This window comes from Danio rerio, chromosome 16 (genome assembly GCF_052040795.2).
Source record: "Danio rerio strain M-AB ecotype USA chromosome 16, GRCz13ab, whole genome shotgun sequence".
Classification (NCBI taxonomy): domain Eukaryota; kingdom Metazoa; phylum Chordata; class Actinopteri; order Cypriniformes; family Danionidae; genus Danio; species Danio rerio.
This window is the reverse complement of record NC_141036.1, coordinates 27293620-27311901: the sequence shown is the minus strand read 5'-3', so window position 1 is coordinate 27311901 and position 18282 is coordinate 27293620. Positions and strand designations below refer to the sequence as shown.

The window sequence follows — 18282 nt, the reverse complement described above, 5'->3', positions numbered from 1 at the left end:
TAATTTGCAAAGGTTTACATTAATAAATCAAAAATAACAATGTATACATAAAGTCTTTGAATATTAAAGTGCAAGAAGACTCTGTATAATAAATCTAAAAGAATTGATATAACAGAACGTTATATCCAAAGCTGCTCTGAAAAATATATTATAATATATTATATCACATTATGTACACCCAGAAACTCAAGCTGCCTAAAAATTTATTCAGTTCAGTAATATTAAATCCAGACAAAATCGAATCACAAAATTGTGTTAATAAATACCAAATCTGGGAAAGAATAAAAAGGATTTCAGCGTCCAAACAACAAAAGCTTTAGATACGTAGAAATTCATTCATTCATTTTTTGGCTTAGTCCCTTTTTTAATCTGGGGTCACTATAGTGGAATCAACCGCCAAATTATCCAGCATATGTTTTACGCAGTGGATGCCCTTCCAGTTGCAACCCATCACTGGGAAACCCATACACACTCATACACTATGGAAAATTTAGCCCACCCAATTCAACTGTACCGCACGTCTTTTGACTGTGGGAAACCGGAGCCCCCTGAGGAAACCCACGCAAACGCAGGGAGAACATGCAAACTCCACACAGAAATGCCAACTGACCCAGCCAAGGCTCTAACCAGCGACCTTCTTACTGTAAGGTGACAGCACTACCTACTGCGCCACTGCGTCGCCCTACGTAGAACTTGTTGAATGATTAATTTAATTAATAATTCATTTGAAGCCAAATGAGAGTTCTACAGAATTTCATGTGTACCTGCTACAAAAGGGCTTAATAGTGTGTGAATCTTAACTTCTTTATTGTTTTCCCATAATGCATCCATGTTATTTTAAATTTACTTTAGGCTTATGTGAAATGTGTTCAATTGAAATGATGTATCAACATAGTGTGATACAGCGCATACATGCGTTGTATGCACGTTTGTACATGCTATTCTGAATCCTCTTTCCAGATTATGAATCTCTGAGGATCGGTGGTATGGTCTTTGCCGTGATCCTCTTCCTGATGGGGATCTTCCTTATTGTCAGTAAGTGACTGCATACTATAAGAGATATACTTTAAATAATGCTATGAAGTCTATATTAAAAAATAAACAATGTATTGCTCCATATATAGTTTAATAATACAATATAATAAATAATGAAATACTCCATATATAGTTTATAGATGAAGAAATCTTCGTAGAGTCAATTTTTCTGTATATATTTGTAAATGTTTGTCTAAGAATGTGTCGCCAAACACAGAGATAAACAAATATCGGTTACTGAGGGTATACTGGTTGCAGGCCTGCATGCCTTTCATAACCTCTAAGTTTAAACCATGGATACCCAACACCGCATCATGACTTCTGGTGTTCCTCCAGTGCAGGGACAAGCAGCCAGTCTAACCTTTGACACCCTTGCTCTGAACGCCCCCCTCCCAAACCCCCACATAAATTACTAATGAGAAACCTGTTGACCTGACCATTACACACACAGTTCCAGATTGACTCATTGGGTTTTAGTTCACAAAAAAAAGACAATTCTTTTGTTATTACTTTATTTAGCCTGGAGATCACATTGAGATATTACTATCTCTTCTCAGTGAGACCTGTTCAAGACAGCAGTTGCATACAAAGATTCGCAATTTATAAATCACAATCAAATTATGAAAAGAAGTTACCCTAAAACATTATATTAAAGATGTTATCAGAGTTGGCAATGTAGCAAGAGTAAGATTGTTTTTTCTAAACTATTCCAAGCCCAATGGGCAAAAAGGGCATAAATATTCTAATAAATCACCAGTGTTTATGGTCTGACTTCTGACTTTTTTTTCCTACAGGCCGGAAATGCCGCTGCAAAGGGAACAAGTCAAAGTAAGTGCTGAAGAAATCTGATCTTACACCAACCAGATATTTAGAATTAAATCTGTGGCCAAAGTTGTAGTTGTTGTTCAGTGTAGACAGTGTAGTCATTTCAATAGGAATCCTCATGATCAACAATATCATGTGAGCGTGAAACTTTTCCCTCACAAGCATTTGCTGACCAACAGAAAGCTGCTTTCTTTGAGAGAGCTGTGTTTCATACATTGCTGTAAAATTAACCCAGAAATTGACAATTAAGTTCTCTTTTAGAGTTAGACAGAAACACACATGACTATATTTGCTTTCATTGTTTAATGCTTATGTAGTTGTAATGCATTCTGTTAGCCACGAATGAACACCCCCTCTTCACATAGTGACAAAATGTGATTTACTGAGGGATGTGTTGTGTGAAAACACGCCAAAAAAAGGGGTCATCATTTGCCATGTTGTACAAAAACACATTCAAAACACAAATCAAATTCTAGCTACACAAGTGATCCCAAGATACATTTTTCATTAGGGTGTATTAGGGCTGCACGATATATCAAACTCAATATTTTAGTAAAAGCTGCAATTGTCATGCACATCTTGTAAGGGAAGCATGGCTCTGTTATCCGTAGTAAATCACCTCTAAATGAAATTAAATTTAACTGCTTTTATTGATCCAGCGTGACTAATAATCACATGACTAAGCAGTGAATTTGGAGAAACCACCAAAAATGTGGTATTTTCACATACTGTCAGATGTAGCAATACTGAGCTATAAATCACAGAGAAATTTTGATAGATTTTTGTGTGTGTGTGTGTGTGTGTGTGTGTGTGTGTGTGTGTGTGTGTGTGTGTGTGTGTGTGTGTGTGTGTGTGTAGCTTGTCAGTAAACAGTGGGTGCATTCCAAATTTTATATATTGCTAAAGGGCACTTCGGAGTGAAGAAAAATGTAATAGTGTTTACAAATGCATAAAAAATTACTCCAAAAATAGCATATTTGACACTTACACTCTTCAGCCCTATGAAGCTTTCACTTGGGAGGGTAAATCCTATTAATACAATGCAGTGTATGGCTCTGTGTAGCGAACACTGCTCCATCTGAAAGCAGGTGTTGGAGATTTAATACAAAATGAGCATGAAAATTGAACCGTGCAGCCCGATTGAATCAATTAATCTAATCATGCCTTACTTAGCAATATTACACGTTTTGTCTGGATTACTTAGTTCTGATTGGTCAATCATGACATTCAAAGGCTTGTTATTCTCAGTTCACAACTGATTAAACTACACTGTAAAATTTTAAGGCAACCAACTTCAGGACATCTTTGAGTTGACTCAGGCCGTACTCACACTAGGTACAGTTGCCTCGAACCGGGCCAAAGCACGCTTGTCCCCCCGACGGCCCGCGCTCACATCACAAATGGGCTTCGGCATGCTTGCGTCATGGCTGCTGCGCTGTTCAGTGAGAAGCGCTCTCTCACTCAGCGGCACAGTGGAGATTTCTCTAGTTATATAGTTTCAGTTGTTTGATATGTCGTTAAATATTTCGCCAAACAGTCCTTAGGGATGTGGGGAAACGCAGTCAGATATTTCGCCAAACAGATCCGCCACTTTTGGCGCTCATAATCATAATGCCCTCGTGCTGCAGGAATGAGGAGGTCTGCTGAAGGCGGGCAGCTGTCGTGCAGTGAGGGGTTTGCGTCTTTAATAATCTACGGCAGTTTGCGTTCACTGAACAGTAAGAATGGTTTATAAATCCGTAGGAAACAGTCCCTTAAAAGTCACATCTCGCTTTCAGTTTCGGGCTTTGGCGCGTTTTGCACTCATACACAAGCGTACCGCGCCAAAGCCTCTTCCAACCGGGCCAGGGCCGGCCAAGTGAACCGTGCTTGAGCCCGATTCAACGCACTCACACTTCTCAAACGATCCGGGAAACGGGCCTGGGCACGGTACGGATGGCATAGTGTGTAGGCCCTCAATTTAAATCCAGTCAAATGCAGTACTTTGGTTGAAAGTTGAGTCAACACAAACAAAGCTCTGCGACAAGTTGCCTTGAGGCTGGTTTATACTTCTGCGTCAATTGATCAGCGTGACCCTTGGCACATGCATTGCGCGTTTTCATGCATTTATACTTCTGCTTGCTGTTTGTGTTGCCTTGCAGTAACACTTCCAAAAGACTAGTAGCCAGTATGTGTTTATGTTCCTCTGTGTCAAGTTTCTTTCCAGGTGTTTTGTTTTTTTTCTGAACGCTACAAGTAGCTCAAACTCGGTCATTCAGAGGTGGGAACCGGCTCTGTTTGGAGCTGATACAGAGTACTGGTTCCTTGTCATGGTGATCGGCCGATAGAGTACAGATTCTGATGCCTTAAGCTTTATATAACTTTTTAACATTGCATAAAGCACAGCTTCCCTATAAGTATGATACTTAAGTGGAGATATGTTATTTCCTAAGAGAATAAATGAAGGATGGTGGATATAATCCCTTAAACATGTCTCTTATAAACATAAAGTGTGGACACGTCATAGTCATGGTCAGCTTCAAAAATGACTAACAATGCAATTTGGAAACTTTGCAATTGATGGAAGTAGATTTCAACGTGCCTTGATGAAGAAAAAGTTTAAAGTGCATAGTTGATACATAAGAAGTTAAAATGTGTCTTCCTCTGCTTATAGACCTATAAACGAACACTTGTGATCAGTTCATGTCATCGGCTAGATTAGCGAGTACCGATTGAGTCATAAAATGTGATTATCAGCCGATCGATTAGAGCATACCTAGTAAACACACAAAAAAATTTCCTTCACGGGACTCGACAGTTGGAAACACTCTCTCCATCGTGCTTGTGGCTCTCAATGCCGGCCAAACTAGTCACAACTATCAAGCCGATCAATCACAGAGCTTGCGCACGACTAGGGCTAAGCGACCACGTAAAGGTTGCCCACGGACCATACGCGTACGCTTGGCGCAGAAGTATAAATCAGCCTTTAGTGTAAAAGTACAGGCTCATCTGGACTTATCTGTACACTATTCTTTCTTCTTTGGCGTCATCTTTTCAGTGAAGCATAATACTAGCAAGTAAGCTAGTGTAGGCTGCATTTAGTTTTGTGTCGAGTTGTTGTGTAATAAGCAGCATAACATACAGTACTTCACTTTAAATATCAGCACATAACTTGCAACCAGAAAGAGTAATACCTGGTGGAAACCGTTTTCCCCTTCCCTCTGCTCTTCAGGAAACGCTGCATCTCTTGATTTTGATTTTTTTTCCCTCTTCATCTGCTTCACAGGCCAGTTGGAATTGACGCAGAGGCAGCCAGAGGTGGGAATATTCCATTTAGTTTTGTTTTATAATTAAAAGAACAGACATTTACAATATTTTTATTGCAGGTGCAAAATGAAGTAACCCGAGGGAACAAATCCAGGTGACACTACCTGCTTGCGGATTCGCTGTGATGTTATGTCACCTTCCTAAATGTTTAAAACTCTATCACTCTCTGCTGTCCTTTTGGCTACTTCTGACAGAAAACATGGCTTTTTAAGAAGAAATTTTACAACTTTGACCGTTTGGAAGAAGAAAAGGTCATGAGGATTTAGTTTTTCTTTAGTGTTTATCACAATTTTTACCTTTTTATGGCAGTATTTCTTTATCTTTTGGGTACATGAATATGATTAAAAAAATGTGATTCTCAGCTAGAACTACTTTGCCATAATGTTTAATTCAGCAGCTGATACTTGAGATTTTTCCTCAACTTTCTGTCATGTACTTTTAGGCTCTCCGTGTAATTGAAGTTTGTAGTAGAGTAAGTGCTTAGTAGCCAACAGAAAACAGTTGTTGTTTTATATATTTTGTAAATTGTTCACCCAGTTTTGTCACTTTGCAAAAGTAACAATTCACGCTGTACACAGTAGGAAATAAAGTGATTTCTATGGAATGTCTGTTAAGTGTTGTTGAGAAAATGATGTAATCTTTACGTAACCCTTGTGCTTGGCATCTGCCTTGATGGGTCTCTCAGTAAGTGTTATAAATAGTTGACCCTGTAATTAGTAATATTAGTAGAAGCAGTTTAATATTGCAGCTGTGTCGCTGATGTTGCAAGAGCACAAAAAGTCAGTAAAATACTTTCACTAAAAGTGAAAATTAGCTGTTCATTAACTCCTCTTCAGGTCATCCAAGAGTCGACTTTTTGTCTTTGGTAGATCATTAAAGATGTTTTAGCCAAAACGGTGATCCTTTGTGATGTATAAAATGCAAGTCAGCTGTTTTTGTGCCTTTTGAGAAGGTGTAAAAAATGCAGCCTCTTTGTGCCTCTTATACACTAGGTTTCAAGGGGAATTATTGGTCTGTGAGAGAAATAAAAATGTTCTGCTTAAGAAGAAAACAGCAGAAATGTCAGCTACTGAACATATTGGAAGTGAAGTAAATTAATAAGATTTTTTGTTCTTTATTTTATTTTATCTCTTTAATTCTAATTGAGAAATGTGCAGACATTTGTAAAATTAATAGAAATTTATGGTTGATTTTACAATTACATACAGTATTTTGAGCTTTTAAAGGAAATTTATTTAAAACATTTTAATAATTTTTTATTTATATATATTTATCAAGAATTCATTTATTGCCAAACACAAGTTTGTTTAATTATTTTAGCAGATTTCTTTTTTCTTAATGTTAGCAGGTACTGTCAATTCTGTCATAATATTATTATGACCCCTTGGTAAGGCAGTTTGTAAAATTATAAAAATTTATAATGAAATAAAAATAAAATAATAAAAAATTATAAAATAATAAAAATTATTTTAAATTCATTTATGCCAAAAATCATTAGAATGTTATGTAAATATAGTGTTCTATGAAGATTTTTAATATATTTACCACTGTAAAAAAATAAAAAAACAAAATCTTAATTTAGCACAATGCTTTCACTACAATGAGAAAATTGCTCCATATATTTTGTTTTTAATTATTTATTTTTATGTCATAGACTTGAAGAGTTTGTAATTAGACTATATGCAAAAAAAATGCATGATTGAGAGACTCGGCAAGCCTTTTTTGTTTTTAAAAGATGTCTAATAGATGTCTATTAGAGGTTTAGTCGAATTGGCTAAAACAAGGCTAAATTTGGGCTGTCCATCAAAATCTAATAGTTTTCTAGAATAGGCCAAAACTAGACTAGTCATTAAATAAACAAATGAATGAATTCACATATTAAAGTCTGTCTAATCTGGCTATTTGACGACTAGTCTAGTTTTGGGCTATTCTTAGATGTCTATTAGACTTTACTGACAGCCAAAACAATTTGTTTTAGCCAAGCTGTCTGTGTCTATTAGATGTCGATTAAACACAAAACTGTTTGCTGACTTACATAAATAATGCTTTTCAGCTAGGCTACCTACATTATATTGTAATATTGCTAAAATCTTATGAACTGACAAGGAGCAAAGATATTTTTAAACTTATAACGGTTAATAAAGGCTTTGGACATCAGATGCAACTAATTTCGCGCTTTTTTTTCACAGCACCATAAGTGGAAAGGATCGATTTGGCGCCATCTTGCGATTTAAAGTGATTGTTACAAACAGTCAATAATAAATGCAATGATTCTTGAGAAAACACTTCAAAAAGAGTGCTTGTGTTATTTTACGTAAAACATAATCTGAAATTAAATTGATTGCAGACTATTCTCTTTCATCCTATCGACATTTGTCATTTTAAAGCCTATACTAAAAGTAGTCCTATCCCATACGATTATTTTTCAGTAGATCATTGAAAACGTTCGGTTTTAAACACACAGCACAAAACCTATGATTTTATATGAATTATTTTAGTTGCTTTTGTTTCCGCCCATACACATAGCCTACCTCACATCTCAAAGCTCACAGTGCTGCATGCACCTATACTCCAAAGCTTTGTTGTTCATCCCGCCTTCCGCATCCCTCCCCCTCCCTCTCCTCCTCAGTCTTGTTGCTATGGAGCTAGATCAGTCTCATAAAATAATAGTCATTAAAAAATAAAATGTGCAGCCTGCAACCCAATTCACATTTACCAAAGCCAATTCGTAAATTCTTAATTGCACAAATATAATTTTTAATTCAAAACATATTTAAAGGATTCACTGAATTATAACACCGTTGCAACTTATCGAAATAGAATATTTACACACACACACACACATCAAATGTTTCATCAAGCATTTATGAACAATGTTGTTTATTTATGAATAATTGAATCTACATTCCTGACTAGGTCAGTAGGCATTTCTGTGTGGAGCTTGCATGTTCCCCGCATGGGCTTCCTCCGGGTGCTCCGGTCTCCCCCACAGTCCAAACACATGTATAGGTAAATTGAATAAACTAAATTGGCCGTGTAATAGTGTGTGTGAGAATGACTGTCTATGGATGTTTCCCAGTACTGGGTTGAGGTTGGAAGGGCATCTGCCATGTAAAACATATGCTGGATAAGTTGGTGGTTCATTTCGCGGTGGCCCTGATGAATAAAGGGACAAAGCTGAAGGAAAATGAATGAATGAATCTTCATTTAAAGTTGAAACCCTTGCATGGAGCGCTTGAGTTTAACACACACAAATTTAAGGCATTCCATGTGTGTGGATTTTCAAATGCAGGTTTAATGATTGATAAATACATAACATTATTCATAAATGTGTGATGGAAATCAATTCAAGAACTTTATATATACACGATTGTGTAAATATTATAAATGTATGGTAGGATGCATTTGTGTGCGCATTTGAGGAAATGTTTATGCTTTTTACTTGTCAATTCATGAATTGTTTTGAATTTACAAATTTGATTTCTGCATTTAACTGTGTTTTGTATATACAATGCAGATATGTGCATTTAGGAATTGTTTTGAATTGTACAAATGTATATAACTAAACATAGCCTTTATTTTTGAGACTAATCTGGCTCCATAGTTGCTGCTGCAGTTTTAGGTGAGGTTTCTGTGGCGCATGAATTCACTAGGGGGAAATGTTTGGCTCGGTATCCCTGCACTGGTTTGCATTTTATCTTCATTCTCTGGATCTTCCCTTCATGTGTAAGGAAAGCACTGACACATCTGCACCGCTTGGAGGCGTAACATTTAACGTGCTAAGCGCAGCATCGACGCAGTGCTTCACTAGCGCGCCTGTTCATTAAGGTGCTCAATTACAGCAAACAAGAACAAGAAAGCCCTGCCTGGAAACAGCACTGCAGTCATGGAAGCCTCAACAGGTTTGTCTGTTTATCGCATCTGTTTGTTTTTAAATGTATAACTGCATGACCAAATACATTTTACATTATGCACTATTGAGAAAATGAGACTGCTGTTTGTCATGAGTGACAAAATTTACAATGTCTTTACTATTGCATATTTTAATAACAAGACAATAATTAAACGCACTAATTCTTACTCTGTAGAACGCCCATTTGTTAAAATGATTTCATATTTACAGAATAAGTCATCGGTTCTGCAAGTGCGGTTAAACCTGTCCGCATAATGTAATTAGCCTATATTCTCATACGTATTAGTAATTGTTTATTCCTATTTTCACACTGCAGCTACTGCTACATTTTAAAATGCGTTATTACCATTGAAATGCGTTGTTTTAGAGTATAGAGTAATTACTGGAACTACATCATTTTATTGCGCTATTCTTTTGAAAACAGAACAAAATGTTGCAAAACACTGTCGTTACTTTTAACATTTTATTTTGTCAATGAAAGTGATTCAAGTCTTTTCATTCATTTCTAAATTCTATCAGGATTTGTAGCAATATATGAATAAATATAATATTTCAGAGTAACTGCCTCTTTAAGAGTGAATGCTCCGCTGTAAAATGCTGACCAAGTAGCAACAAACCTCTTAAGTTCAGCAGGACAGAACCGCATAACTGTGCTAGAGGCAGTTGTAGAGGAACAAAAAATCCGAACAAAATCAAATTGCTGTTTTTACATGCGCATAAGGCTTTCAGGTTATTGGCAGTTCCAACAGCTTTATTGAACATCACTAAAGTCCACTCGCCATTTAACTTTGGAGTCTGCAGTTACACCCAACCGGCATTTGCTGATCCTGCAGCCTCATCTCATTACGCCTCTAATCAATAACCGACACTCTCAGCTGAAAACACTTGAGTTTCCAAGATGCCTTCCACATTCTCAACAGCAAATTGAGATCACTATTTATGTGATTAGAGCTTTAAATGATTGCTGGGTGAATGTAATTAAGCTCAAAAGCTTGCTATTTGAGAGCTCATTAGACTCTGGCTGTCCAATTTGATGTTCATCTATTTATAGATTTAATAAGCATCTGTCCATGGTGCTGAACTCTGTCCCCTGCATTGCATTTAAAGGAATAGTGCACCCAAAAATTAATTTGACCCCATTATTTATCAGGTCATTCTTGGTGTATATGACTTTCTTCTCTTTGACAAACACAGTTGAGCATTTAAAAGTGCATAAATCCTATAAAAATCGAAAAACTAACCCCAACGACACCAGGGGGGTAACTCTTGTCTTATAAAGCAGATCGATGTGTTTTTGTATTTATAATATTTATATATTTTTCAAACTATAAACTATTCCTTTAAATTTGCTCCTTGTTCAATCTCTTTGCTATATTTCATATTAAGCCTGTTATAAGCATTTCTTTTGATATGGTGTTGTTAAAATATTTAAATGTGTGTACAGGGTCATACACGCATCTTGACCAGAGTGCCTTTCATTATGGTAAGTAGGCAGCTATGGCATTGAAATGTTTATTTATTGTTGAAACATGGTGTACTTAAACAGAGCATTTCATCACTGTTGTTTTCTGCACTCAGATTATGAAACGTTGCGGACCACGGGGGTCATCCTAGCTGTGGTTATGTTTGTAAGTGGGATCCTCATCGCACTGAGTAAGTGTTTTACATATTCACATGTTAGTATATACGACTCAATGAATGTGTGCAAATACGGCGGTGGTGTTAGATTGTTATTTTAAGATTGTGAAAGTGTCATCAAGAGCGGCATTCACCTGACAGTCAGTCCAATGCAGTTAAAACTGTGGAAAAAAAACACTTTCAGTTGACCAAGCTCTACAGCTGAGTGTGTTTCCTCAACACAACTACCCTGTTATACACTTTGTACATTTATTTACACAGCTTTGTGAGGAATTGGATTAAAGCTAAAAAATAGTGTTTTCATCTAAGTCTAAGAAACTTAAACCACACTGAACTAAACTTAACGGAATCTGGACTTTACTAGAACTGTGTTAAGCTGCTTTGACACAATCTACATTGTGAAAAGCGCTATATAAATAAATACGAATTGAATTGAATCAGTGTCAGTTCCTGGAGAGCCACAGCTCTGCACAGTATAGTTCCAACCCTAATTAAACACACCTGATCGAACTAATTAAGCCCTTCAGGCTTGTTTGAAACCTACAAGTAATGTAGTCACTAGAGATTGAGCATGCAAAATTCTCTAATGCGACACTGTGAAAAGGGGCTGGATTAAACAAGATGATTAGACATTTAAAAATGCAAGCGATTGGTCCATATTTTAAATTCCTATACAGAGAGGTCATGTTTTGATGTTGAATTGATCTTGTGTAATCACATGATGCGATTTCGCAAGTCAGAGTTCACCAAGCTTAAACTTTGCAATGCAGCAAACTGCGAAACTTGTTGCACGACTTTGCTTTTCCGGTCTGCCGCATTCACATGTGTATGAAAGAAAGTCTATGGGGAGAAAAGTGCACTGTGACCATGTCCTAAGTGTGTTGAAGAAGGTTTCTAAACTTTGGAGGGCTGCAACTCTTCAGGAACTGAGTTTGACACCCCTGAAAGTGAAAAAGACAAAGGAGATTTTCTGAAATTTGTGCACACACACTGTTTCTTTAACAAGTGTCATCCACAACTATTTGGCTTTCATTCAAAATGTTTTGATTCATTCTCTGATATCTGTGTGAATGGGGATTGTTTTGACAATGCTATCTTCTGTTAACTTGGAAACATAAAACACCATTGAGTCATTTGATTCATGTGAAAGTACACTGTAAAAAAAGAGCAATCTGTAAAGTTGGTTGTTTAAAAGGCAACTAGTCACCAAAATCTTAGTTAAAAATAGTAGAAACTAGTATTTTACAGTAAAATACCGTATTTAATTAATTTAGTGTTAATACACCAATATTTTGAACTATCTTGCACATTGTACTTTTGTTACACAGAAACAATAGAAAATCATATAATGAATGATTATCACAAAGAGTTTATCCAGTAGCAGAGAAAACTAAGATATAGAAGGTGCACAGTGTCATTCGCACAACTACTTAACGTAACACACATTACATTACAACTAATGTAATGCTATAAACAATATTGTAATGTGAAGTGGGACTCAGGTTTATTAAACAGAGATGGTCAGGCAAGCAACAGAAGCAAACAGATAAGCAGGTCAATAAGCAGGTGAATGGTCAAAAGGCAGGCAACATACAACGTAAGCAAACAAACAAACAAGGTGAGGGTCAAAAACACAGCAAGGCAAGGAAACCGCATCAAAAAGTTCACAGTCAGAATAACAAGACTCAGCAATGAGGCTGTCAGAGTGAACTGTATATATGTGAGTGTTATCAGTCCATGAGCAGCTTCAGCTGTGTGAGTCTAATCAACGGGAAACTGGAACAGGTGTGTGTGTTCAGTGTAAGACTGGAACTTGTAGTCCATTTAATAAAGGATTTGTAGTTCTATGCGATGCTGTGTGTTTACCAGCGATCTGCACAGGCTGGATTGCTGGTGATCATGAGAATTATTCATCAAATTAGATGTAACATAAAGCTCTAATGTACACTGATAAAAAAAATAAAAAAAGAACTATAATAATTTAACAAAAAGCATAAAAAACAACTGTTATCCAGGGAGTTCTGGGAAACAGTTATGGTTGTTCAATGTATTTATTATGGAATCTTACTGCTAACCTGTTTACAGATTTTTTTTACTGTAGCATTTTAATATTTTCTCTGTTTGTGAGTCAACAATTTCAACTAATTACACCCCTAACCCCCCCCCCCCCCCCACCACTCACAAGTTTGACCTTTTGTAAGATGTCATTCAATCAAACAAGTCAAATGTTGCTCAGTGTGGTGTCAGGAACACAATCTTACCAAAGAAGTTGAATTTTTTTCATACAGTGTCACTTAATCTACAGGCAAGTGAATGTAAAAATTTTGTACAGTATATTGTTGTTGTGTAGACATAGGCTTAAATGAAACTCGATGCATTTCTTCCAAACTGACCTGAGCTAACTCCAGTCGCAGTCCCCCTCGATTACACATTTCATCTCCTCTAAATGTTTTATCCCTGACAGGTAAAAAGTGCAAATGCTCAAAATCCAAGTAAGCGTTTTTCCCACATAAATGTACAGCCTTGACTGAGCATGTGGAATGACTTGAATACTGGATGAGGAAACATCCTGAACGAAAAAATAAAAATAAAAATAAATGGAACTGATGGTGCCATGTCTGCTCAGTGGAAAGCTCTATGAATGCTGCCCCTGGTGGATTGGGTTCTCGAGAGACTTTGAGTTTACCAACACTGTCTATCCATTTAAACAACAGCACCTGACCTCTGACAGAACACCACACTTATGGTTTTGGAATGTTATAAAAATGGGTTTTTATTTCGAAATCCCAAATGACTAACTGGACATGGTGCTCTTTTTGTGGGTGGACAGAGTTTACCGACTGATAAAATGCTCAGCATGTAATCCTGATGATTGATATAATGATTTCAGGCCCTTGCTAACCAAGAAACACCAATTACATTTGATTAAAGTGCCCTTTTTATGCTGTTTTAGAGATTCCTCATTTTGTTTTATTGTTCTCCCTCAATATGACATCCATCCATTAATGTTCTCACAATGTGGATTGCAGCATCACCTCTTTTCTCTAAATCTCTCTTTTGATTGGCCAGATGAAAAATAGACAAGACAAAAACAAAGTAAAAACAAAACATAAGCCAAACATACAATACCTCATTGTTTGTGTGTTAGAAATGTTACAAACATGCAGCTGGAATGACCAACGACTCATCTCAGATAGTTCAGAATTGTCGTTTTTAAGGAGACTTTAAAGTGTTAGTTCACTCAAGAGCTGAAAATTCACTCACCAATATCTCATCATTCACTCGTTTCAAACCTTTCTTCTGTTGAGCACATATTACAGTGTTTCAGCAGGTTTCAAGTCAAATTTAAGACTTTTTAAGACCCTACTAAGAAAATCATTAATGAAAATTTAGACTTATACAGAGCTAAACACTCTAGATTTTTTTTCTAATGCCAAATTTATTTTTTTATTTTTTTACTTGTTACAACAACAACAAAAATGTTTTGTTGATTCTTAGCCATATCTGTCAAAAAACAAAAAACAAAACTCTAGTTTATATCAATTTTTCAACATAATGTTTAATTTTTTTAAATGACAAGTTTAATATTGCTGAAATATAATATTTCTTATGGACATGATTACATGAATGATCAAAAATTTAGATTTGTCGGCTTTTTGTCTAAATGGATTGAGGGAAACTCCTGTTCAACATAATGCTTTTCTGTTATAAAAGCTTGCCTATTCCATGTCTATTTATAAATATTATGTCCGCTCCCTCTTACTTTAGAAAAAAGGTTTTGTATAAATAGAAGATCATGTAAAGGGAAAATTTGCTGTTATTATCGCGAGGAAATGTGTAATTGCTTTATAGTTTTCCTTCCCTGATTACAGAATTAAATTTTCATTTGTCTGTAAAAATGTCTAATAACTGTTATCTCTTTGTTGATGATTGGTGGATGGATGTTGGACTGATTGGGTAGTTTTACTTGGACAGAGGAAAATTAAGACATGTTTTAAAAAATGTAAGACCTACAACACAATATTTCAGTCAATTTAAGACTTTTTAAGGCCTAAAACTTTGCTTTCGAAATGTAAGACTTTTTAAGACCCTCCCAAAACCCTGAAACTAAAATATAATGAAGCATCTTATCACCATAGACTTCCACAATGTTTGTTTTTCCTACTATTGAAGTCAATAGTTACAGATTTTCAGCTTTCTTCAAAATATCTACTTGTGTGTTGAACTCAAGAAAGACACTTAAAAATGTTTCAAACTACCCCTTTAAGTATTTATTGTGCATTTTAATCATTGAAATCTTGTTGAACTTTTACGCTCATGTCTAAAACAAGTAAGGTAATGTCTAAAAAGCATAATAGGGGCACTTTAATGTGGATGAGCATGCCTGCTTAATATTCTGAAGTGTTTTTGGCTTTGTTAAATATGTTTTGTTTGTTCTTACGACAGATCTAGTCCAGTGGAAGGCCCTCCGAAGACAGAAGGTACAGCAAATCAAACATCAACTCATGATACATTCAGAAATATCACCCTATTTTATTGATCGCTTGATAAATGTCTTTTCTTTCTTCTTTTAGTTCCCCCTCAAACAGTGTAAAGCAGATGGCGTATCAGAGCGGCCCATTTCAGCGAGAGGAAATGCTCAGACGCACAAGGTTACTTACAGGAATGAGAGGGAAAGCAGAACATGCTTGACCTCTTTTTGTAACTTCAGCCTAAATGCTGATCTACTGCTGTATTTTTAGCTCTTACAGTTGTGCTAAATCATGTCCCTTTTGTCCCACAATTCACCACACACCTCAGCTGATCACAGTTGCTTTACTTATGCATGAACAGTTCAGTTTAATTACTACTATATGAGGCCTAGTTTAAAAAAATGTCTGAAATATTTATGGCAACCAAGATGAATGATTGAAATTTAACATCAGACTGTTTAAAGTTTACACAAGTAATATAAAATTTAAATTTATACTCGTTTACATTTTATTAAAAAGCTAATTCGCAACACTTGAGCATGAAATGTCGCACAGTTGCGTGTCGAACCTGTGTAACTTGTGCATGCCAGGTTTCAACACTCTGTAAGACAACCGTGTAACGTTCTAATAGTTTAAAATGCATTATGAAGCAAATTTATAAGTAGAATTTTTAATTTTTCTGTAACTTATTACCAGTAAAACCTTTAAAAACAACCTGTAAAGTACAGATATTTCCCGTTTACACATTTATTAGATCAGTAAAAACATAATTATTATGCAGCTTCACATAACATTTGAGGGCTAAGGTAGAAAAAATAAGTCTTGCCTTAAAAATTCATGGTGCAACTGAATCGAATACAGAATTACCAACAGACTACTAACGGAACTACATCACAATTTAAAAAACCTCATGAGAGTCTAGAGAAATCGATCGCATGAATATTTGAATGTATTCCAGTGATGAAAGCACTTTAGAAAGTAATGTTTAGTTACTGAATATGAAACAATTGAACTGCAACTGAATGTATGCATTTATGTATGTATGTGTCTCATATTAATGAATGAAAAAGCATCTGTGTACATTTAAAAGAATGAATCACTGCTATTTTCAGTCAGCATGTTTGTGAAGGAATGCTTAATATCTCTTTCAGTCAGTCGTGGTGTGCGTGCGTGCGTGTTTGTCTTGAAGTGAAGTAAATGAGTACAACTAAACATTCACATCAGTCATAATGAAGAACACATCATATATACAGCTACTGTATGTAAATGAATACAACTACTGTATGTCAATGTATTTTATTAGTCACGCAAACATTAGTCATGTACCAAAGGCATTCAGCTAAATAAAACATACTGAGTTACAAAGATTTATTCTTTCTTTAATCTGTATTTTCAATAGCTTCACGTAGTTTGGCTTGGTCATTTGATGTATAATGCAAAACGTGTATATTCATGAATAAAACGGCAACATCAAATCATCAAAAGACGTTACTCTTCATACACAATATTTAAAAGAAAAACATTGTACATACAATCAAGCAGAATTTAATGCTACCTCAAATACATGCAGAAATGGGTTTTGTTTCATTCATTGTGTTGGCAATGTTGTGTACACTGTAAAAATCATTGCTGCCTAAAATGTTTTAGTTAAATCAACTGAACTTTTCTAACCATCACAACTTACTTCAGTCACATTAAAAATATTAAGTTAACCTTTGTGTGATTAAAAAAAGAATATTTCGATTACCTGCTTAAATTAAAGGAACAAATACATTTGTCATATCATTTTCACATGAGCAAATTTTGACAAATGAAATCACCGGAAGTAAATGTGCAGTTCGTTTTCAGCATAATTCTGATAAATTCACAAACCTCTCTTTGTTTTTACAAGAAAGTGACATTAGCGTGTGTTTTCCCTCGCGTGAATTTCCAGAGGGACTCTGGGTACTTTAGCATGATGAATCATGCACGTGTTTGACTCAACAACAAAAACAACAACAGTCTCTAATATCTAAAGTCTTGATACAAGACGGACAATTTCCCCACATCGAACATCTTTTCTTTCACTCTGCTGAATGAACATCGTGAAATCACATTAATGACTGTGGTGATAGACCTCATTCTGGAACTTCATTCTTGAAGACAAAACTACCTTCATACCTGAGAAGCCTGTGACATTTCACCCCCTCATATACGACTCATCAAAATATCACAGACACGGAAGGATGACACATCTATCAATTGTGCTTCACATAAAGAACTGCGGTAGAATAAATAACTCATCTTTATGTAACTTTAAGAGTAAAAGTAACATGAGCAGAGAATAGTATGCATCACATAAGCCATATAAATACAATTGAAAACATAAAATAAGGATATTTCACTGCTACAGTGAGCATATAAGAAACCAATATGGTTTGTAATTGAGACTTGACGGACTCCGACAGCCCTTGTGATGATTTCATTGAAATCAGTGTTCAGTAAAACGCTGATGTTCAGCATTTGAATAAACTGTCAAGCAGCTTTATGTTACAGAATCAATTAATGATCCTTTGCAAAAAATACACTGTCATACCAAAATGATGCAAGTTGGGAATTTTCTCATAAAAGAATACTGTAGATAACCCGATCCTTCTCCAGAGATCTTCTAGATTCATTACAGGCAGTTTTTGTTGATCTGTTTATCTAGTTCAGGCCTTTAAAGGCACAGTTCATCCCCCATAATAAATATTATATATAATAAAACACCTTCAAATGGTTTCAAACCTTTGTGAATTTCCTGTTTCTGTTGAACACTTAAGATACTTTGAAGAATGTTTGTAACCAGTAAACAGTAGCTGAGTTTCCATCAGCTGCACTTTGAAGTATCTCATGAGAAATGATTGATGGAAATGACAAATTTTGAAAGAAAATTTCAAAATTCATATTCATTCATTTACTTTTCAGCTTAGTCCCTTTATTATTCTGGGGTCGCCACAGCAGAATGAACCGCCAACTTATCCAGCATATGTTTTATGCAGCGGATGCCCTTTTAGCTGCAACCCATCACTGGGAAACACCCATACACACTGAAATACACATACACTACGGCCA

At 35.7% G+C, this 18282-nt stretch overlaps 2 protein-coding genes and 1 long non-coding RNA gene across 19 annotated transcripts in view; 2 read left to right on the top strand and 1 right to left on the bottom strand.

Moving 5' to 3' along the window:
- fxyd6l (FXYD domain containing ion transport regulator 6 like) overlaps positions 1–5774 on the top strand; it is a 45534-nt gene extending 39760 nt beyond the window's left edge. For 7 of the 16 annotated variants that reach the window (XM_087286097.1, XM_087286092.1, XM_087286090.1 and 4 more), the window contains 5 exons: positions 961–1035; positions 1830–1863; positions 5126–5157; positions 5226–5260; positions 5361–5770. In XM_087286097.1, coding sequence (XP_087142223.1) covers positions 961–1035; positions 1830–1863; positions 5126–5157; positions 5226–5236 — 152 coding nt within the window. In that variant the 3' untranslated portion in view covers positions 5237–5260; positions 5361–5770. 16 annotated transcript variants of the gene reach the window in all.
- A 1466-nt stretch (positions 5775–7240) lies between these two features.
- Positions 7241–14227, bottom strand: LOC147840282 (uncharacterized). The gene is made up of 3 exons (XR_015511434.1): positions 12971–14227; positions 11645–12894; positions 7241–11474 (listed from the first exon to the last, which is right to left on the bottom strand). It is a non-coding gene; the product is annotated as an uncharacterized LOC147840282 (long non-coding RNA).
- fxyd7 (FXYD domain containing ion transport regulator 7) lies at positions 8815–16556 on the top strand. 2 transcript variants are annotated; one of them, NM_001201426.1, is given in 6 exon segments: positions 8815–9068; positions 10524–10562; positions 10658–10732; positions 13182–13209; positions 15164–15198; positions 15292–16552. In NM_001201426.1, coding segments are annotated over 6 exon segments (213 nt in total). In that variant the 5' UTR covers positions 8815–9052; the 3' UTR covers positions 15312–16552.
- Positions 16557–18282: the final 1726 nt, after the last annotated feature.